Source organism: Protopterus annectens, chromosome 1.part1, assembly GCF_019279795.1.
Source record: "Protopterus annectens isolate FY-2018-M chromosome 1.part1, PAN1.0, whole genome shotgun sequence".
NCBI classification, from domain to species: Eukaryota; Metazoa; Chordata; order Ceratodontiformes; family Protopteridae; genus Protopterus; species Protopterus annectens.
In genome coordinates, this window is record NC_056726.1 from 1,516,068,911 (window position 1) to 1,516,092,813 (window position 23,903).

A 23,903-nucleotide genomic window follows, 5' to 3' on the forward strand; every position below is an offset into this window, starting at 1 on the left:
CAGAAGCTAGAAGACTTTTGCCTTCCTCTCTAATGGCATAACCTAATGATGAATATGCTCTTTATCTAGAGCTTGTGTATTCTTAAACCATAAAGCTATGTCATTAAACCTGGAATAATTTGTCCATGTTTAGCATATGAAAATGAGCCATTAAGCATTTGTTTAATTGCCAACATTAAATGGCAATTGTTTACTCATTAACAATGGCAGCTGTGATCAAGGTACTAGCTGGGAATCCAAGAATTGAAATTTATACTGAAAAAAGTCATAGTTTGAAAACAAAAAATTAAAGAAATGGATAAACACATTCTAAACATTCAAGGAAAGCCTAACATCAGCCTTAATGTTGAAAATGGAAAATACATTTTTAAAGATTTTATTAAACATTTGAAAAATAATTATGATATCATTCCATACAAAATGCTTATAACCTTACAAAATGAGGTACATATTCATTGATTCTTAGATGTTTGCATAAAACTTCCAGGAGATGTAGAAATTATACCAATATCACATTAAAGTTGTCCTTAATAACAATAAGAAGAGCAAATTAGAAACTGGAATCGATCAAATGTTGACAGATTTTAAATATCAGTATGATAAGATTTATAAACTAAAACTTTCTAACTTGTCCATTATGTTAATACATTTTGAAGTAGAACACTGTGATTGACCTTTGGACAACCTCATACAGCTGTGCAAAGATATTTCTAATAGGAACCTCACTTAATTAAAATTTGAAAAATTAAAAGATCATGTAAATTGATAGCTTAGTGAAGTATACAAATTATTGCATGGAGAAATTACAGATTTATTGCTTAAAGGCTTTAATAATATGACATGAAAATCTTATTTAATTTTAATATATGCCGTCCACTTCAGTTCCAAAAGCAGGTTAAAGGTATTTTAATTATAACTGTTATAGACTAGTTTTCCTTCTTAATACACACCAAAAACTACTGAATTAAGGTTTATTTTTAATTTATTTACTGATCACACTGTTCTTATTCTTATAAAGCAAACTCAAAATGATGTCAACATTAAGTGACCATGCAGTACGTAATAAAAAGGGATTGCTATCAGTAATCTAATTATAGAGAGGTCATCTGAGATAACAGACTGAAATTAGATTTTTGTTGTTTAAAGCCATCTAAATTTCATATTTCCATTATTACTACTTTAAAGAAAATTTATAATAATTATTTTATTAAGGTGGGTTAATACCTGTTCTGAGGAAAAGCTTTAATTCAGTGTACTTCTGAAGGGTGTCCTGTTCCCCCTCTATTATTTATCAAAATGACTGCTGATAGATTTCATTCTGCCATTAAACGTCAAATGCTACTCACTATGTAGTAAACATGAATAGTTGCTGATGGCCATTTATTCCCTCTTCACCTCTTCTAGTTTAGACAAATTAATCTTAGTTTTCTAACTAGACATTTGTACTGTTGTCGGTACTCTATATTATATTGTATTGTATTGTATACCTGTAAAAATGACAACCTGTATGACTCTGTAATAGGTTCATAGGTACTTACTAGGCTATCAATTTTTGAGGATCTTAAGAAGCTTAGCCTTGCATTTCCGTGATAGTTTTTAGTCCTTATATTTTGCATACAGATAATCCTGAGGTGGGCAGCAAGAGGCTATGAATGGGAAATTTACTTGCTGCCCCTATCCATGAAAAACGCTGATACAAAACACGGACTGAATTTGCAGTATCCCATCCGTTCATCTAAATTATATTTGAAGTGAGTAAGAGAAGCACTTTGCATCGTGTGGAGTGGAAGATGGTTTCCTAGAAGAGATATTCTCTGTGATGCATACCTGTCCCCCCAACATGTTCTATTTATGTTGCAAAAGTTTGAGATCCTTTGAGTTGGTGCTCACACTACTACCTGACTTACAAATATGTAATAGGTCTGACAGGACAGATTATCCTGAGAATATATACGCAAGGGAGAGGTCCCCTTTTAGTAGCTTGTATGATTCTGATTAGAAAGACTAGGCTTTGAGATAGTGCATAGTTTTGTGATTCAGGCCTTTGATTTTTTTGAGAAAGCATTGTGGCCACTTCACTTGTGACAGGTGTTTGGACAGGCTAATAGATAATTGGGTGTTACATTTAATGACTGTCCTGATGAGACACAAGTACATTGTAATTATTACATCCCAGGACTTGGACACCATACCTTTAATTATAAGCTGTGTAATGAAGAGGGACCTCCTTACAATATTGAATACATAGCTGTTCAGAGGACCTTTATTGACATCGATTACCAAATCCCTCACTACTAGATCGATCTTCAGGGGCGTGTTGTCAATGTAACAATTACAAATGAAGTCAATACTTTCTGTGAATACAAATATACATTTCTTGGCATTTTGTTTTAGTCCATGGTTTTTACATCAGCTATTTGTGAAAAGCTCTCTTGAAGCTTTTGGTGAGTTTATAATGGCATAAAGTTTACAGTCATCTGCAAACCTGGTCAGTCATGAACCCTTAATATTTGCTTTGACATCTGAGAAGTAAACGACAAAAAGGAGTGAGCTAAGGACTGAACCTTGGGGTATACCGCAAGTGATGGGTCTTTTGCAGGGGGGAAGAGACACCTACTGAAATTTCCTGGGTTCTGTTTGTGAGCTAAATTATCTAGTGAGTTGCATTAGGATTTACATTTAGCTGAGAGTGTTTATCTACAATACCTGAGCGTAGTATGGTGGCAAATGCTTTTACAAGCTCTAGCTATGCTGTGTGTATGGATTTGCCCTCATTCATTGTTTTGGTAACCTTTTTAAAGAAGTTAACTATGTTAAATAGACAAGATCTGCCATTAGCAAATAAGAACTTGCTTGGGTTGAGAGTTTACAGTTTACTAATGTCATTTTTTATTAATTCCATAATGGTCTTTTTCATAGTGTTACAAATGAGGCTCATCAGGCATATGGGTATATAATTATCTGGGTCTGTCGATGCCCCACCTTTGTGCAAAGAGATGACCATTGCTGTCCTCCATTCATTTGGCACAAACCTCTTTGGTTGCCAATACTGAATAACATGTAGATGATCTGCCAAGTCATGTTTCCAACTGACCAGTGAGCAGCCTGGTATGTTACCCAGCCCCATACTGACCAGTGACTAGCCCAGTATGTTATCCAGCCCCATACTGACCAGTGACTAGCCAGGTATGTTACCCAGCCCCAGACTGACCAGTGACCAGCCTGGTATGTTACCCAGACTGACTAGTGACCTGCCTGGTATGTTACCCAGACCCAGACTGACCAGTGAGCAGCCTGGTATGTTATTCAGCCACAGACTGACCAGTGAGCACCCTGGTATGTTATCTAGCCCCATACTGACCAGTGGCCAGTCTGGCATGTTATCCAGCCCTAGACTGACCAGTGAGTACCCTGGTATGACCAGCCTGGTATGTTATCCAGCTCCAGAGTGACTAGTGACCTGCCTGGTATGTTACCCAGCCCCAGAGTGACCAGTGACCAGCCTGGTATGTTACCCAGCCCCAGAGTGACCAGTGACCAGCCTGGTATGTTACCCAGACTGACCAGTGAGCAGCCTGATATGTTATCCAGCCCCATACTGACCAGTGACCAGCTTGGTATGTTATCCAACCCCAGACTGACAGGTGACCAGCCTAGTATGTTGACCAGCCCCAGACTGACTGGTGACCAGCCTAGTATGTTGACCAGTGACCAGCCTGGTATATTATCCAGCCCCAGACTAACCAGTGAGCAAACTGTTATGTTATCCAGCCCCATACTGACCAGTGACCAGCCCGGTATGTTACCCAGCCCCAGACTGACCAGTGACCAGCCTGGTATGTTAGCAGGCCCCAGACTGATAGGTGACCAGCCTAGTATGTTGACCAGTGACCAGCCTGGTATGTTGACCAGTGACCAGCCTGGTATGTTATCCAGCCCCAGACTGACCAGTGACCAGCCTGGTATGTTATCCAGCCCCAGATTGACCAGTGACCAGCCTGGTATGTTATCCAGCCCCATTATAGTAGTGATCTTGGTCTTGTATAGTGAATAGAGGACATTTTCTTGGGAGATTTGAGGCGGGGGTGTATATACAGGTATGTGATGTAGGAATATGGGGGGGTGGAATTTGAACTAAATTTGTAGCTAGAAGATTAGCTATGTCTTGCATATGGGATATCCTTTACTATTAACTCTACACTGTGTTAGGTATTGTTTCTGAGATTTCTAACTTAGTCAAACAAGGTTTTGTCAATATCCTTTAATTGGATATCTATTTTTATTTCATATATGACTTTGATGGCTTTAGTAAGGGTACAAAGTTCCTTGTTAAGCTTAACAAGATTGATTTCAACATCTTGAAAGTTAAATTTAGTTTTCCATGCTGTGATTTTTTTCTTTTGTTATAAAGCCTGTTTTAATTAAGAACACACCTCGGGCATTTATTTTTAAATTTGGTATTGTATTCACTTCTTTGGGGACAAATGTATCTATACCCCCCTATCTATATCCCCTCTCACCCCCTAATTGGCCCATCTCAATACCGGAAGATTGTCAAATTCCAGTAATAATGTCCACACAGGTAAAAAATGCACTCTCCAATGCTAAGAATACAGCATCCATGGGACCAGATAACATCCCGGGCTGTGTACTACATGAAATACAAAATGAACTGGCACCTGACCTAAGTGTCATGTTTAATCATATCCTCACCTCAGGCTTCATGCCCACTGAGTGGTGCACAGCTACAGTTATCCCACTCCACAAGGGGGGATCCACCTTGCATCCTGGGAACTACCACCCCATCAGTCTGGCAAGCCTGATCTGAAAGGCCATGGAACGTATTATCATGGAACTTATAAACAAATATATTGGCAACCTTCAAATACTGGACCCCACCCAGTTTGGGATCGTGAAGGGCTGATCTTGTCTCCTAAACCTGATTGACTTCTTTGAATCAGTCTCCAGAGCCGTGGATGAGGGTAAGGCAGTCCACACAGCCTATCTGGACCTCACCAAGGCCTTTGACACCATCCCCCACTCTGGAATCATAGATAAACTTACTAAGCTGGGCATTAATCCCTACGTCACTCGATGGGTTGCCAACTGGCTTACTGACAGAACCCACACTGTAAAAGTAGCCGACTCAAAATCCAGCTCCAGGCAAGTGACAAGTGGAGTACCTCAGGGTTCAGTCCTGGGACCACTCTTGTTTGGCATCTACTTCTCTAAAGTACAGGCCAACACTAAGGGACTCTGGTTAACAAAGTTCACAGATGACTGCAAACTGGGAGCCATTATTGAATCCCCAAATGATGTGGATACTCTACAAAAGCGCCTTACTGAAACAGATGCTTGGTGCCAGAGCCATATGCTCAATCTCAATGCCAAGAAATGTATAGTTATCCCCTTTGGGAAAAAACATGTACCCATGAATTACCAAATAGGTGGCAGTCCACTAAACTCCAAAAGTGTGATAAGAGACTTAGGGACACAGGTGGACAGTGGTCTCACCTTCAACAACTACATCACCACAACAGAAAATAAATCCATCTATGTGGCACACCTCATCACTAAGGGCTTTTCATCCAGAAAAGAGGAGGTCATTGTCCCACTGTACTCATCCCTCATTAGACCCATTATAGAATCCAATGCCCCATTTGGTATGTACCTCTCAAGACATCAGCAACAACTGGAAAGGCAGCAGAAATACCTCACTAGAAGAATTACAGGCCAAAAGCAGATGCCCTATGCTGACTGCCTTAAAAAACTCCAGCTATATTGTGTCGCATATCGTCTACTCAGAGGCGATCTCTGCTTAACATACAAGGCCATGTCAAACCCAGAGCTGTTGGACATGCTACACTTAAAGAAATCCCAATACCTCAGAGCCACACTCTCCTGGGAAATAAACCTTATCATCACAATAAACAAAACATGGTGGAGAGGGATAGGTTCCTGACTCAGAGACTCCCCAGACTCTGGAATAGACTATTCATACATGTCAAGCAGAGAGCGTCCTTGGCCATCTTCAAAAGGAACCTTGATGATTGGATGGGAGAAATGATATTCGCCCCAGGAATCACATCAGTTGCCCTGCTAGGCAGGGGTCCGGGGAAGTAAATAGTGTAGGAAGAAATAGTCAGGGAATTGTTATGGCTAGGCTTGTATAGGCCCTAGGGCTGATAGCCTAGTACCAACCTATGAACCTATACAGCTATTTCTATGCGCATTTGGCAGTAAAGGACTCTGCATAAGCAGTGAAGTCATCATGAAAAAAGAGACTTTTGAATGTAGCCAGGTCGTCCTTCAGTTTTAGTAGATTATCCTTAGCATAATCTCTGAATATCATGGCCCTGGAAGATAATGCCTCCATCTTCATTATGGTGAAATTCCCTGATCTGTGGTTATATCTGACCAGGGAGGAAGTTATAATTTGTGGGGACCAAAGCTGTCCCATATTGGTAAGGGCCAAGTGCAGGATTTTATTGACCTTAGTTGGGGTATAGAATAACCCCTGATAGTTTGTATTGATGAAATCCAGATATTTCTGTATATACATGCTTGAGGATGCATGAGTCTCCATGTGAATTGAAGGGTAGTTGAAGTCTCCCAAGAGAATGGTGTTTGGCTTAATGTGAACAGACTCCATACTGGTTAGGTAGGAGTTATGGGCTGAGAGGGACACAGAGAAAGGTTCTATAGTATATGATATGATATGATATGGAGTCTTGCTAATAGTAAATTGGACATGGAGGAGTTCCACTTTATTATTCTGTCTAACAAGTCCAGAGGTGATTTTTTTTTTATGAATATAAAAAACAAAATCACTGTGTTTAGTGCCTTCATTTAATTAGGTGGCCCTGAAGGTGTGGTAGATACTGAAGGCCTGCACTGACGGATTCCTCTTATGTCTTAATCAGGTTTATGTGATGATGTGCATGCATGCGTGTGCGTGTTGGATGACTCAGTGCAAGGTGGAATGGGGGGTTACGTTGGAGTGTGACGAGGACATTCTCATTTGGAAGGAAGATGAGAGAGTAGCTGAGATTTGAAATTTGTATGGTTAGGTAGGTTGCGTAGGTGTGTGGGGAGAGACTTCCACTGTTTAGCTAAGGAGTGGGATAGCAGCAGATGGCCAGGGGGTCATGCAGGTTTGTGGACCTGAAGGAGATTTTGTTTTTGGGTCTGGGTGAGCGGTTTTGGAATGTAAGGTTTTAAGGAAGTAGCGACAGCTGGGCAGTTGGCAGGTTTAAATATGAGCTTGTGTACAATGGTGAGTTGTAGGTAACTGAGGTAGTTGGGTAGTTCAAGCCAGTTGAGGGTGAGGAGGGAGTGGCAGTGGTAGGATGAGTTTTTTGAATTGGTTGCAAATTTGGAGATCTTGTGGTAGCAGGATTCAAGTTTGGACCAAAGGCCAAGATGGACATTAGTGAAAAGAGGGCCACCATACATAAGGGAGGAGAGTAGGAAGGTGGATGCAAGAGTTTGATAGATAGATGGGCTTAGGAAGCGGTTGTGCCTGCAGAGGAGACCTAACTTTTGATGGGTTTTCTTGATTGTGGAGCAGATGTGGGTGTTAAATTTTAGTTCTTCATCAATAATGATGCCAAGAAGCTTGGTGTTGGGAATGATTTCAAGGAGGGTGTTGTTTTGGCTCTGTATAGTGAATGTGGATTTGTCAATCAAGTTTTTGGTAGGGGGAAAAAAAACATTAGTTTGGTTTTATTTTCATTTAATGCCAGATGGTTAGACTGGAAACAGGTTTCTGTTTTGGAGAAGGCTAGTTGGGTTTTTGCTAGGAGCTCAGAGGGGGAGAAGGCTGAGCAGATGATTGGTGAGTTATCTGCATATTGGATGGTAGATGAGTCTGGGAAGGATTGGGGAAAGTTGTTAATGAATAGGTTGAAGAGAAGCTGGCCAAGAACAGAACTGTGTGGGACACCTGTGGGTGTGGGAAGGAAGGGGGGCGTTGAAGTTTTCCATTGGACAGCTTGTTGGCAGTTGGACAAGTAGCTGGAAAACCAGGTGATGGTTGTGGGAGAGAGGTGTAGGGTGGAGAGTTGGGATATAAGTAGGGTGTGTGAGATGGTGTCAAAGGCCTTTGACAGATCTAGGAATAGTGTGGATACGAACTTACCTGAGCTGCATTTGAGGTTTATGGTTTCAAGAAAGGAAAGTAGGGCAGTCATGGTGCTGTGGCCAGGGTGGAAGCCGTGTTGGGTAAGGGAGAGGAGATTGTTTGGTGTTAGTAGTGCCATGAGTTGTGCTTGTATTGTGTTCTCTAGTATTTTAGAAAGAGGGCAAAAAGATGGCAGTAGGCCCTAAAGTTGGTGGTATCAGTATTTTTGCCACCTTTGTGGAGGGGGATGATGTAAGCATGGCGCCATATAGAAGGGACGTATGATTCTTGTATGGATCTATTTATAAGAATAGAGATGGGATAGGCAATGCTTTCTGCAGATTGTTTGAGGAAGGTGGGTGGAAGGTTGTTGGGTGCATTGCGACAGGGTTTGAGTTTGAGGAGAAGTCTTTCTATAGTATTTTTGGGGATGGGCTTGAGGCAGAAGAATGTGGAGGAAAGTTGACGATTGGGGTGGTGGTTGGGGCAGGAGGGGGTGGTGGTGGTGGAGGTGGGGGTGGGAAGGAGGCTTATAGTTTAGCTATGCAGTCTATGAAGAATGAGTTGAACTGGCTGGCTGCTTCAAGGTTGGAGAGGTTGGGGTCTGGGCAGGGGTTTTCTTTGTTGCCAGGATGCAGGATGGATGAGGTAGAGTCCCAGAATTTTTTGGGATTTGTTGAGTGCAAGGACTGGAGTTTGGATTAATGGGCTTGGTGGCCTTTAATTATTAGTTTTTTTGTGGAGTTTTGTAGTTGCTTGTACTCTAGGTGGGTGTTACGTTTTTATGTTTTTTATATTGTTTCCATTTTTTGTCCCTTTGGTGCAAGGCTAGTTTAGCATCTTTTGATAACCGTGGGCAGCTCTTGGTTTTGATGTGTTTGGTTCAAGGGGGGGGGCTTAGAAACGAGTGGTTAAAGTAGAAAACAGCATCATCTAGAAGAAGGGTTTTTAGAGGGGACCAGTCAATACGCTTTAAGCATTTGGAGAAAGTTAGAGGATTGAAAGAGGAGAAGTTGTGGGTTTGGATGTAGTGGTGGTGTTTATGCACTGGAGATGGGAGATGGTCGGCAAAGGCTGGTAGGTGATCACTGAGAGGATAAGATAATGTTCCAGCTTTGGTGATGAGGTTTGGGTGAGTTGTTAGGATCCAGTCAATGATGGTAGCTGAGGTACCATCTTTATTCAATCTGGATGGAGATTGTATTAGTTGGGAGAAGTTATACAGGTTGATTGTGTGGGATGGGGCTTCAGAGTTAATAGTATTCCAGTTGATGTTGGTTTCACCTAGTGTATAAGTTTCATTTTTTTATATTGGAGGAGAACCAGGACAGGATGTTTTCAAGAGTTTTGATATTACCACCAGGGGGAATATAGAGGGCAGCGATACATATGAACTTGTGGCTTTTTATTTTTAGTAAACCTATCATAATTTCAGCGTTGGCAAAGGTTGGTATTTTATTGGAGTAGGGAGTTATGGTATGGGAGGTGGGGTAGATTATTGCTACTCCACCCTCTTTTTTGTGGGCTCTGTCATTGCAAATGATTTGCAAACCTGGTGGTAGGATTTCACCATCTTTTATATAGGTTTTCAGACAGGTTTCAGAAACGACAATAATGTCAGGGTGGTTATGGGAGAGCCAGGCATGGAGATTAGGGATTTTGTTTTTTTAGGCTTTGTGCATTACATGTTGTGAGGCAAATGGACTTGAGTTTGCGGGTTGAGTGGAGGGTTTGGTGAGATTGATGTTAGAGATGAGTTAGAGGTTGAGGTGCATGTCACCGGCTAGTGAGAGAGAGATGTGACAGAGTAGAAGAGTGAGGCAGTGTGTTGGGCAAGGGTAGCTTGGGTTATGTGATAATAGTGATTTTCTGGTACCACATTTAAGAGGGGAGTACGGGGGGGTTTGGTTGGGAGTATTTTTGGTTTGGAAAAAATAGATTGGGTTAGAGGTTTCGATCTTCTAGTCTCGATTTTCTGTCGTTCAAGCTTACTGGATTTGAAAGTAGACTCATATTTATATATGTCTGTGTGTGTGTGTGTGTGTGTGTGTGTGTGTGTGTGTGTATATATATATATATATATATATATATATATATATATATATATCGATAGATATATACACATACACATGTATACATTTTTTCCAGAGTAAGGAGTATTTTTAGGATATGGAGTTCACTCCTATCATTGTGCAGCAATATTTTTATATTATCTGGATCCTATTTTATTACACTGGAAGCTTTAAAAGGCTGATGTTGCCTAAAAAAAGGTACTGTGAGGGTGAACAAGGATTTAGCCAATATACAGATGCCTCAGGTAGGTTATGTACAGGCCATCCCTGGCAAAATAGTTTAGACTGCCTAATATCTCTTCCTAGTCTGACATAAATTATACCCCCTTAGAATGACACCAAACCAAATGAACCAAAGATAAATCCACTGACATTTGCAGTATGTAATAAGTGTGTAGGATGATATGAAACAGAAGGTAAGTTGAGCTTTAAGGGTCTAATGGAATGGAAGGGCTTTCCCAGCTGACTTCTCATTGTCCAGAAGAATAAGCAGATGAAGTGAGACTGGGCGGAGCATCCAAAGTCAGATTAATAGCTGGGGTACGCAGCTGTAAAGCCACCAAATTTTAAAAAATAGGGCTGGGGTGAGTGGGAAAACATCAGATGCAGTCCTACAACAGCAGGAACTGCATAGCTTCTTGGGTTAAAAAATTGCAGCTAAATAAGAAATCATATTCTTAAGCTCCTCCCACTAATTAGCGAGATTGGATTACTTTTCTATCAGTGGATGAAAAAGGAGTGCTTTTCTAACTGACCCTAGCCAACAAATTTTAAAACTTCAAAAAGATAAAAACTTTGAGATAAAACAAAATTCAGAATGAAACAAAATGTAATATTAGAGCAAAGAAATCAACAAATGTTAAGTATCCAAAGCTTAAATTATAAATCCAATACAAAATAAGTATCCAAAACTTAAATTATAAATCCAGTACAAAATAAGTATCCAAAGCTTAAATTAATAAATCCAGTACAAAATAAGTATCCAAAGCTTAAATTAATAAATCCAATACAAAATAAGTATCCAAAGCTTAAATTAATAAATCCAATACAAAATAAGTATCCAATGCTTAAATTAATAAATCCAGTACAAAATAAGTATCCAAAGCTTAAATTAATAAATCCAGTACAAAATAAGTATCCAAAGCTTAAATTAATAAATCCAATACAAAATAAGTATCCAAAGCTTAAATTAATAAATCCAATACAAAATAAGTATCCAATGCTTAAATTAATAAATCCAGTACAAAATAAGTATCCAAAGCTTAAATTAATAAATCCAGTACAAAATAAGTATCCAAAGCTTACATTAATATATCCAGCACAAAATAAGTATCCAAAGCTTAAATTAATAAATCCAGTACAAAATAAGTATCCAAAGCGTAAATTAATAAATCCAGTACAAAATAAGTATCCAAAGCTTAAGTTAATAAATCCAGTACAAAATAAGTATCCAAAGCTTAAATTAATAAATCCAGTACAAAATAAGTATCCAAAGCTTAAATTATAAATCTAGTACAAAATAAGTATCCAAAGCTTAAATTATAAATCTAGTACAAAATAAGTATCCAAAGCTTAAATTAATAAATCCAGTACAGAATAAGTTTCCAAAGCTTAAATTAATAAATCCAATACAAAATAAGTATACAAAGCTTAAATTAATAAATATAATACAAAGTCCAATGCACCCAGGCAACAACAGTAGATATACAGCAATGGAGGTTAATATTAATTTGTATTTCTAAAGTACTCACACTTGTAGAAATGACAATCCATATCAAATTGCTTATATTTCCTATATTCCACTGTTTTGCTTTTATGTAATATGTTGGAACTTTTTTCCCAGGCTGACACTAAAAATGGGTTACTGCTCAGTTAGGCACTTCTGGTAAACAAATGTTAGTAAATACATTTATTAAGAGTCACTAACATTAATAACTATTTTGGAGAAATATTTACTGAAAAATGTTGTTACTGTATCTAAATTCAGATTCAAAAATAATAACACAAACACAGTAATTATTAACAAATTAAGAGCTCTGCTGCAGAATGTCCCACCTTGAACATCTTACACACATCCTTACATTACAGAGAATTCTCTAGAAAATCAGGTTGAAGTGCACAAAACCAACAGGTATAAATATTTTTATTGATACAAATTTATTAAAGTCAAAACTAAAACATACAACTGTTATAAAATAATTGAAAAGATTTTATGATACAGTAGGTAAAAATAGAAAATATTTATACAAAAAACAAGAATAAACATAACTATTTACAATAGTGTTCACTACCTATGGATGAAATTTGCTATTAAATTTAAAAAAATAAAAAATGAAACTAGATTCATTTTACTGGTTTACCAGTAGATAATTTTTAATTTTCCAATAATTGTAAGTTGTTGTGTTCCCTGATGATCTAGCTCTGTCATCATTTCAAATTTAGAGACTTCCATGAGAAGAGCTTTAAAGTTTTGAAAAGAAGGGATTTCAGACAGTTTCCAGTTTTTAGTGATTTCTTTCCGGGCAATGGATAGAACAGACCACAGAATTGAGTATTTTTTTGAATTTACACAATTTGGGACTGGAGTGTTAAACAAAATAAGTGATTTTTTGATTGAAAAGGTATAAATATTTTGTGAACATAAAACATTATTAAAATAGTGGAAACAGCAATGTTGTCAATAGGAAGCCTTCATTATAGCAAAAACTCAAAGCATTCAGTCTTTATAACAATAGAATAAAATATTATAATACACACTAACTCAAAATGATATTTTTCTCTTAAAGTGTCATAAACAAATTGGAAATTGCATCACCTAGGCATATAATTTCAGAACACTATTGTTGGCCAAACATAATAAATTCACATAACGGCAAGTAATGCCTCTGTGTGTGCATGTATATTGGGATTTTAAAAAAATATGCAACAAATCATTGGAATTCAGAAAGAACCCACTGCCTGTATTATTAGATGCATCCAAAAGGGACTGTTTCCACATTGAAGAAAATTGTGATTGAGAAACACATTAACTGCAATCCACTAGCAATACAATATCTCCCGTATAGCGCACTATAATTGGACACTGTCAGTGTATTATTCTGCCTCCTACCATGACATTTTGCACATTGCCCCTCAATAACATGATGGTCTCTCAGTTATCAAAAATAACAATGCAAGCTGAAGATATAAACACGTGACAAACTGTGACGAATACCTCCAAATTAATGCATCCTACATTAACATTTGTATTGACATTTTGTAGCTTACAACTTGTGCCTTCCTATACTGTCAGTTATTAACTGGTTAGTCAATTAGTTAATGAAGCCTTAACAAAGAAATGTAAGGGCAATATAAGGAACTTCTGTTGTTGACTGGGAGTATACAAAAAGATGCTTTAGGCTTGAATGAGTTTACGATTCAGAAAGAGAAGGCATTAAGAGGTCTTATAAATGGAAATGTAAAGATGTAAGACAGTTAAATATAATATTGACTGTTATTAATTCATTGAAGATTTTAATTATACTTATATAACATATGTTACAAATGTAATTGTCAAGAAGTCTGTTTCTGTTACTGTTGACAATAGATGAAATATAATCAAAATTGTAATATTAAAATATTATATTGTAATTATTATATATACTATATTACAAATTACACTGTGGTCATCCTTAGAATCCTTCAAATATATAATCTTCTGCAAGGCTTAGAATATTTTGAAATTATTTTAGATCTTGGAACAGAGGGATAATATTATCTTTTGTAATACTTTTATTATTTGAGAACGTATAATACATTTACATGTTCAAACCATATTTAGAGAGGTAATATACAAAAATGTCACATTCTTCAATTCAAGCAATTAGATTAGCAAAGTACTCATTAGCAAAGGTTCAAAGGTCATGTCTAGGCATGTAAACAAGGAGACCATTGAGGAACATTGCCTGATTTCCAATTTGCACCAAAGCAGTGAATAGTTAAGTGATTTGCTCAAGGTCACTCAGTAGGCAAATGAAGGCTATGAGAATCAAACCCTGCACCAAAGAGCAGGTTATAATCTTAACCCTCATGGCAACTGCCAGACAACTCATTAAGATTTCTGGTAAAAAAAAAACCTCTTAATAACCTATTTACACAATATTAAGAATATTCTCCTGTTGGCTATTTCCATTGTTAAAATTAATTTTATTTCTATTTAACTTTATTTAAAATATTTGCTATTAACTTCTCCTGGCAATCATTTAAGGATATGTATTTTTTATTTATCCAAAAGAGAGAAATTGTTGATTTCTGATTGGGAAAGGGAGTCTGTAAAGTCTGGCTTACAACGTTGTATTCAATTCTTCATTATTATTTTGCTTGTAATAGATAAACAGGGGATATTGAGTGTTAGTAATACATTCTAGGTAATTGGTTACTATAAAATATATGACTTTTAGAACTAATAAATCTATTTGTCCATAATGGTTTGAAGAATGATTGAAAACCCACAGGAATATTTTATTGTTAAGCAATCTACAAAAAAGTGCTTGTAACCAGTATACAATATGTGTGATAGACAGCTTGATGTATTGACTTACAAAAGGCCCCATTTCAGATGGTGTTGTATTTTTGTCTTTATATGTATTTCTATACTGACATACCTCTTAGAATGTTCTCTGTTAATTGTAAGTAATAGCACATTTGGGCCTAAGCAGATAGAGTGCTACAATGTCATATCTAATGCCTAATGGCCTATTACTGGGTACACAACTACGCACAGGTATGTGGGCATAGAAAACACGTCTGATTACTTTTCAGAAAGGTATAGACCTCACAGACTGCCTTTGATTTTTTGTCTTTTAACCTTTCTAGTGAACTTAGGCTGACCCTTTTCCTTCCCTTCCCTTCTAGGTAATATAGGTACATAGGTCAGGACTAGGCTATCGGCCATAGGGCCTATACAAGCCTAGCCATAACAATTCCTTGGCTATTTCTTCGCACAGTATTTACTTACCTGGACCCCTGTCTAGCAGGGCGACTGACATGATCCCTGGGGTGAATTTCCTTTCTCCCATCCAATCATCAAGGTTCCTTTTGAAGAGGGACAAAGAGGTGCTCTGCTTGACATGTATGGGCAGTCTATTCCACAGTCTGAGGAGTCTCTGGGTCAGGAACCTATCCCTCTAGCATGTTTTGTTCATTGTGATGACAAGGTTTAGATCCTTAGAGAGTGTCTCTCTGAGGGATTGGAATTTCTTTAAGTGTAGCATGTCCAACAGCTCTGGGTTTGACATGGCCTTGTATGTTAAGCAGTGATCGCCTCTGAGTAGATGATATGTGACAAGAGCATAGGTGGAGTTTTTTTAGATGGTCAACATAGGGCATCTGCTTTAGGCCTGTGATTCTTTTAGTGAGGTATTTCTGCGTCATTTTCAGTTGTTGCAGATGTCTTGAGAGGGACATACCAAACAGGAAGTTGTACTCTATAATGGGTCTAATGAGGGATGAGTACAGTGGGACAATGATCTCCTTTTTTCTGGATGAAAAGCCCTTAGTGATGAGATGTGCCACATAGAAGGATTTCCTGACTGTTGTGGCAATGTGTTTCTCAAAGGTGAGACCACTGTCCACCTGTGTCCCTAAGTCTCTTATCACACTTTCAGTGTTTAGTGTACTGCCACCTATGTGGTAATTCACGGGTGCATGTTTTTTCCCAAAGGGAAGCTTGAGCCCATGGCTCTGGCACCAAGCATCTGTTTCTGTAGGGCCCTTTTGTAGAATATCCACATCATTTGGGGATTCAATATTGGCTCTCAGTTTGCAGTCATCTGTGAACTTTGTTAGCCAGAGTCCCTTAGTGTTGGCCTGTACTTCAGAGAAATTGATGCCAAACAAGAGCGGTCCCAGGACTGAACCATGAGGTACTCCAGTTGTCACTTGTCTGGAGCTGGATTTGAAGTCGGCTACTTTTACAGTCTGGGTTCTGTCAGTAAGCCAGTTGGAAACCCATCGAGTGATGTAGGGATTAATGCCCAGCTTAGTAAGTTTATCTATGATTCCAGAGTGGGGGATGGTGTCAAAGGCCTTGGCAAGGTCTAGATAGGCTGCGTGGACCACCTTACCCTTGTCCATGGATCTGGAGACTGATTCAAAGAAGTCATTTAAGTTCAGGAGACAAGATCGGCCCTTCACAAACCCAAACTGGGTGGGGTCCAATGTTTGAAGGTTGCCAATGTCTTTGTTTATAAGTTGAATGATAATACGTTCCATGGCCTTGCAGATCAAGCTCATCAGACTGATGGGGCGGTAGTTCCCGGGATCCAAGGTAGATCCCCACTTATGGAGTGGGATAACTGTAGCTGTGCACCATTAAACATGACACTTAGGTGCCAGTTAATTTTGTAGTTCATGTAGTACACAGCCTGGGATGTCTTCTGGTCCCATGGAAGCTATATTCTTTGCTTTGGAGAGTGCATTTTTTACCTGTGTGGCCGTTATTACTGGAATTTGGCAATCTTTCGGTATTGAGATGGGCCCTTTAGAGGGTGAGATGGGGGTGAAGTTTGCACTGAATCGATCTGCCAGGATATATCATATATCATTCTTTTATTCATCCTTTTTGTAGCCAGATTAGTTTTTTTTTTATGTATTTCCAGTAATATCTTCAAACTACTGGAATATTAAACAAATACAGAATGTTCCATGCCATTTCATTCCTTAAAATGTTTTAGTCAAATATACTGACATCATTTAAATTATTTTATGGAGTAATTTATTCACAAATGACTTTATTGTCTTTCTTTTCTGACAAACCTCTTAGAATGTTCTCTTTTAAGTATAAGTAATGGTACATTTGGGCCTAAGTAGCTAAGTGTTAAAATGTCGTTATCTATCAATACCTATGTATTGGTGTATGTACACACACACACACACACCTCTCCCTTCCTACACACAGATAGTCTATACCCACAGCATTGAGCCTCTGGAACAGTACCTGTTTATGTAAGATTGCAATACAGTGGTGAATGGAAATATTTGCTTTCCCAACTGTACTGTGATCCCAGGGTTGGTATATTTTATTTATTTAGTTTATTTGCATTTTGTTTACAGAGAAAGTCCACTAGGCCAAACAAACCCATTTACAAAGCTGTGGTGGTGCAGCGGTAGCATTTTTGCTTCACAGCAAGAGGTCCCCCCGTTCGATTCTCGGCTGGAGCACCTTCTGTGCGGAGTCTGCCTGTCCTCCCCATGGTCGAGTGGCATTCGAAAGACATGCGTAGAATGGGCATGCCTTCATTGAAGGTTGGGCATCGAGCTGGCACCTCAGCACCCGTAAAAAAATCTACTGCCAATCATTAGCGGACCGGTGTGTGTGTGTGTGTGTGTGTGTGTGTGTGTGTGTGTGTGTGGATGTGTGTGGATGGATGTCATCTGTCACCTGTGCTGTTAACATTCTGGTATCTGTCATCTGTCTGTCTGCCTCTTTCTCTCAATATATCAAACACTTGAAAATAGCTCAACTGTAAAATGCTTAGTGCAGTTTGACTTTCCAACAAATCATAACATTGTCTCTTGTACATATATATATTACAATATATAGATATAGATACAGATATAGGGTTCCCCTTCAAAACATCTGAAACCCATAACATCTAAAATCATAACATCAAAACCATAACATCTAAAACCCATAACACTGAATTTCGTAACATCTAAAATGTGCATCACAACATTAAACACTACAAATCACATGAACATAACATCCCTGCCACATATAACAGCACCAAACTAACAAACACACATTTTCCTATGTTTCTGCAGGGAGAAAGCCCTCCTGCATCCCCCCACCCCCTGTAAATTAAATATACCAACTCCAACATCGCACTACAGTGGGGAAAAGTTAATTTCCTAACCCCACTGGATCACGATCACCATAAAGAATGTACACATAATGTCTATATCACTTACCTGTATGGCCTAAAAAACACATACAGAGTGGCAAAATACACACTATATAAATAGTATAAATTCCTACACTAAATAAATAATAACTATAGAAATAAAAACTACAACATCTCATAGTGATACCACAAGATTAACAGATTAAACTTTAACATTTACACGTTTGATTATACACTATTACATATTATACATTTTAGATGTTATGAAATTCGATGTAATGGGTTTTAGATTTTATGGATTTTAGATGTTATGGTCTTGATGTTTTTATTTTAGATGCTATGAGTTTTAAATGTTTTGAAGGAGAACCAGATATAGATATATGGGTGTACACATGTTAGCAAAAATACCAAAGTCATCTGAAAAAATATCGACTGCATATAGTCAAAAACATGGAAGTTGACATGTCACAATGAAGGACCTGAAAAACAGCCTCGTTACATGTAATTTCTTACTGTATAAAAACAAAATAATACATTGCTCTTGGCATAAGACATTGCTTTTTGCAGGGAGGAAGCCCTCCACTTGTCCACACACAAACACCCCCTGTTAGTTATATATACTAACTCCAAGATCGCACCCCCCACACCCCCGCTACTTATTTATTCCAACTCCGAGATCATACTACAGCGCAGAAAGGGAAATCTCCTGTTCTGCGCTGTATGCTTCCACAATTTCGAGCATATGGTCTCGACCATATGACTTTCGAGATTGTGGCCATTCGACTTTGTGAAGGGGAACCATGTATATATGTGTATATATATATATATATATATATATATAGATATATATATATATATATATATATATATATATATATATATATGTAGGTATATATATATATATATATATATATATATATGTGTGTGTGTGTGTGTGTGTGATGTAGATATATATGTGTATGCGTATGTATAACAAACGCAAATACGCACTTGCATGCACATACAGGCACATACACTCATGAATATAAAAGTGATCAGACTTTGTATTTTTATTGATTTAGTGTTCTATTTGTATTAACATATGTATTGCACCTTGCATATATGTTACTATTTGCAAAGCTCCCTGACAAATATTTTTTATAGTAATTGAAGAATCTTTCTTCTTATGACTTCTGCATACAACTGATTTGATGGTGTTTTACTTTGTACAGTATATATTGTAGGGTAATTTATGTTCTTTATTTATATAATTCTTTTGTTGCTTTTGTGTGATATTCCCAAGGCATTCTCTGTTTTTGTTTGCAATCTTTGAAACAGCGAATTTACAAACAATGTAATAAAAAATAATACATTTCACAGATTTCTGTAGTCTATGCCTCACTGCTGCACAAGTAATCTTGTGTTTTAAAATTCCACTTTATTTTATTGACTGCATATGTGTTTTTTTTTTTTTTTTTTTTCAGAGAAAAAGGTTAAGATATTCAGATCTGGACTTTGAGGTAAGACTTTTGTTTATCATTAGCCACAAATGGCTTTTAACATAAGCATTTTTGGAAAACGGTGCTTCACTATTGTTTCATGAAACAACAAGGAAAAATCTAGTTTGAAGAAATTTTATACACAAGAAAGTAGCCATCTGTATGTGCTCGATATGGTATTTATAGCAGGCATGCCAATCTGATGCTTACATGCTATTTTGTACAGGGATCAGCTGGAGTTATACATTCAACTAGATAATCTAATCCTGCTAATAATGGGTGAGTGGGAAACAGGAGTTCAAAAAACAAAACCGTTTAATGCTCTTACATCTGCCATGATACAAACTGTTGTTTTGTTTTCGAGTATTGTACCAGAATACTCTGTAAGAATGATAGATGTTTAGGTGAGGGTAGAGTTAGGACATGGCCATCAGCCTAATTCCTGTAGGCTGGACACTCGGAAGATTTTGCCATCAATAAAATGAAGAAGCATTTACCGGATCTGTGTAGTGTCTTGGTGGCAAATAAAGAAAATTCATATCAAATAAATGTAATTAATAAAGTTGGCATTAAAAGGGAACAGGAATTTATTTCCATAATGGATATGTTAAAAGAAATGGCTTAGTATGCTTAACTGTTGCTTGTGCGCCTAATATTTCCCCTACCCATCACTACCTTCAAGTGTCTCTGAGGAATATGAATGTATAGAGTGACAAATCTTCTTTGTCTGGTATATAAAAAGGACAGACGCAGGGAGGAGGGGGGCTAGTCTAGGAATGCCTCTCAGGGCCAAGCGGGTGAGTGGGCAGTAGTGGTGCTAGGGTGGGGTGAAGGAGGCAGCCTCCATAAGTGCAAACTGTTAGGGCACAAAACTAATGAATCCTCACGCACACACACACACACACACACACACACACACACACACACACACACACACACACACACACACACACACACACACACACACACACGCACAAACACACCCACTACATATGCACAGATTCTGAAGACTACACTACAAGATCCTTATATGTACCTCAAGAACTCATAAGTACAACAGATCCAGAGCCTCATATATGCTACGTATTACTCTGACCTGCTATGATCACAATACATTTTATCAGTACAGAGTCAACAGTGGAAATAGTCCATGACAACAAATTTGCAGGGATTACAAATTTATCAAGCCAGACTCAAAAAACAATAAACCTGATATTGCAGACTGGCAGCACCATAAAAATCTTAGTAATTGATGATGCAGGTATGCATAAAACAGGCACATATCTCCATTGACGTTTTATGGAGTTCCAGAGAGTTTCATGCCTGACTGGAGTCAAAGACATCTCAGATGCATTAAAGAGGATTGAAGTTATTTGAGACATGTGGTCATTTTTCATGTTAGGACCGTTATAGAATATCTATCATTTGGACGTACAGCAGCATTTGATTGGATTATCCAACATCACTGCAAGCATAGGAAAGCTTATCTGCTTACTAAAGATCTCACATATTTTAGACTTCTCTTCGAGTGACTCCGACATATTCTCTGGTGCTGCCTGCCTTTGACACTGCAGACATTTCAGAATTCACTGCAACACTGCTTATGATACATAAACTTGATTTTGTAAATATTAGACTACACTAATAGATCAGGAATTTCTAACACATTTTATAACATCTGATGATCCTTCTTATACAATCACTTTGTATAATTCTATACTGTATCTCAGTGACTTTTATTGACTTTGTATTAACTTTTATTTTTGTTGATTCTATTGAGTTTATTAATTACGCTAATTCTTGCTGTGTTTTTTTGTGTCTGTACATGGAGCTTTTCTCCCTGGGCTTCCATTGAAAAGGGGCTCATTTCGGCCCAATGGACTTTCCCAGTTAACAAACTGCAAATAAATAAATAAATAAAAACAAAGCAGCTCCTTAATGGCCCTTGTGCATCTGGGGTACGCCAGATAACCTTACAGTCCCTCTGCTGCTGCTCAGTAATTTTGGCAGTGGACCATACCAATATCATCAAAGTGTTGCTTAGCCTGTGTGGCATGGTGCTCCCCTCCATGGACAATGTATAGTTCAAAGGTTAGCACTACTTTTTTGGTAGACTAATCCTTCTGTTATATTGCTTTATGATCTGGTTTAGGTGGTGTATTGAATGGCATTTCAACAGTTATTTGCCTTCGCATTTGTTTTCCATCATGTGACAGCTGCTTCTTTTTTTATTTTTTACAATTCCATTTGAGTCAGATCTGTTCAAATAATGACTGAGAGCAGATGGCAGTCTATTTAAGGTATGATTAAAACTCTCAGATATATTTACAGCTATATGAAAAATAGCATGAGACAGTTCTTATATATTCAGAAAAGCAATTATGCATCCATTCTTTAAATGTTAACTCGATGATTGCAATCCTCCATTGCAATCCTCCCACCTATAGCTAAAATCCTAGAGATACGTATTCAGCAACAACTTCTAAATCACCTGACATCAAATAACCTTCTAGCAGACACCCAGCACAGCTTTTGACTCAAGAATAGGACTAACACAGCCGTAATAGCCTTCAGCAACACCATTCATCTCCTTATGAACAATGGACAACTAGTGTCTGCAATTTTCCTGGACATGCCAAAAGCTTTTGACACCATCTCCCACCAACTACTTCTTAACAAACTTGCTGTGTACAATCTCAGTCGATCAACCTTAACATGGTTTCACAGTGACCTATCTAACCGGCAACAGGCTACTAAATGGGAGCCTAATGTCTCCCCTCTACTGCCTGTATACACTGGGGTTCCCCAAGGATCCATATTTAGCAACCTTCTCTTTATCATCTTTACTAATAACCTAATTTCAGCAACCCAACTTGCCTCAATCATACAGTACACTGATAACTCATCTCTTATCTTTTCGGCCCCTTCCCCACTAGAACTCCAAGATAAGATGCAAAAAGCATTTCAGAAAAATTAATCTTACCTTTCAAAACACCAACTCATTTTAACCCAAATAAGATTTAAGTAAATAATATTCACAAATAACTCTACCAAGTACATTTCTCTACCCCTCTCTATTCAATCCACCAATGGTACCAAAATCGAGCCTACAAACCACGCTAAGCTTCTATGTATTACACTAGATGACCGGCTAAAATTTGATACTCATATTTCTGAAACAATCAAAAAAGTCCATGCTAAACTTGGTGTTCTCTATAGGGTCAAGCCTTACCTAACACCAGAAGATGGGCGAGCCACAGCTAGATCTCAGCTTTTATCTACTCTCCTATACTGCTCACACAATTTCACCAACTTACTCAAGGCAGACCTTCATAACCTAGAGTCCTGCTGCAACAAAAATCACAAAGTTTGCCACCAATCTCCCCCACACCACCCATCATTGTACTGCCTTCAACAGCTAAACTGGCTCAAACTCCCCAACCTGTTAACATCAGACTAACTTACCCTCACCCATAAATCATTCACAACCCCAATCACTGCCCCGCAATTTCTAACCTGGCCCTCACCCATAAATCATTCACAACCCCAATCACTGCCCCGCAATTTCTAACCTGGCCCTCACCCATAAATCATTCACAACCCCAATCACTGCCCCGCAATTTCTAACCTGGTACAACTACATGTCAACAGCAGATCCCTCAGGTCTTCTGAAAGACCATTGCTTAAATTAACACAGTCTCATAACTACCATGGGGACTCCCTCTTGTTTGCGTATTTCGGCTTTTCCCGCTTAGGGTTCGCCACAGCAGAACTCCGGTCCGCTAATGATTGGCAGTTGATTTTTATGTACCGGCTTGCCAGGCCTGACGCACAACCTTCAACGAAGGTACACCCCATTCATGCATGTCTCCACGCAGAAGATGCTCTGAGAATCAAACCGGACAGCGTCTTACTGTGATGCGACAACGTTACCGCAGCACCACCACCGCGGACCTACCATGGGGACTCCCTCTATTCAAACAAAATAGCTAGGTACTGCAATTCTCTCCCTCTAAACATACAAAGCACTCCCTCCTATCCTTCTTTAAAACAAAAATAAAATAATATCTTAAAAACAACTGGCTCTGCCCCTGTTGCTCTCCTGGATAATTTCCTCTCTCCTGGTAATCTCACCTCCTTGCTTTCTCCTTTATACAGGTCAAGCTATTTCCTTCTTTGTATTAATGACTGTCTACTCTCTGTTTGATTTAAATTCTTTCTTTATGGCAGCTATATCTCTACAAACTTTCAACATACTATAAGGTCTCATATTCATGTCTAGTAGCATGCTTGCTCTCTGTCAGCTTCAAATTATTAGTCATCAAAGAATCTGTAATTTAGATTTCAC

General features: G+C 38.2%; 1 protein-coding gene across 6 annotated transcripts in view; it reads left to right on the forward strand.

The window, feature by feature from the left end:
- The window catches only part of ADGRB2 (adhesion G protein-coupled receptor B2), a 5,411,420-nt gene that overhangs the window by 5,257,642 nt on the left and 129,875 nt on the right, over window positions 1-23,903 (forward strand). For all 6 annotated transcript variants that reach the window (XM_044082710.1, XM_044082742.1, XM_044082734.1 and 3 more), the window contains one exon: window positions 19,541-19,576. In XM_044082710.1, the coding sequence (XP_043938645.1) occupies window positions 19,541-19,576 (36 nt within the window). The remainder of the gene's footprint in view (window positions 1-19,540; window positions 19,577-23,903) is intronic.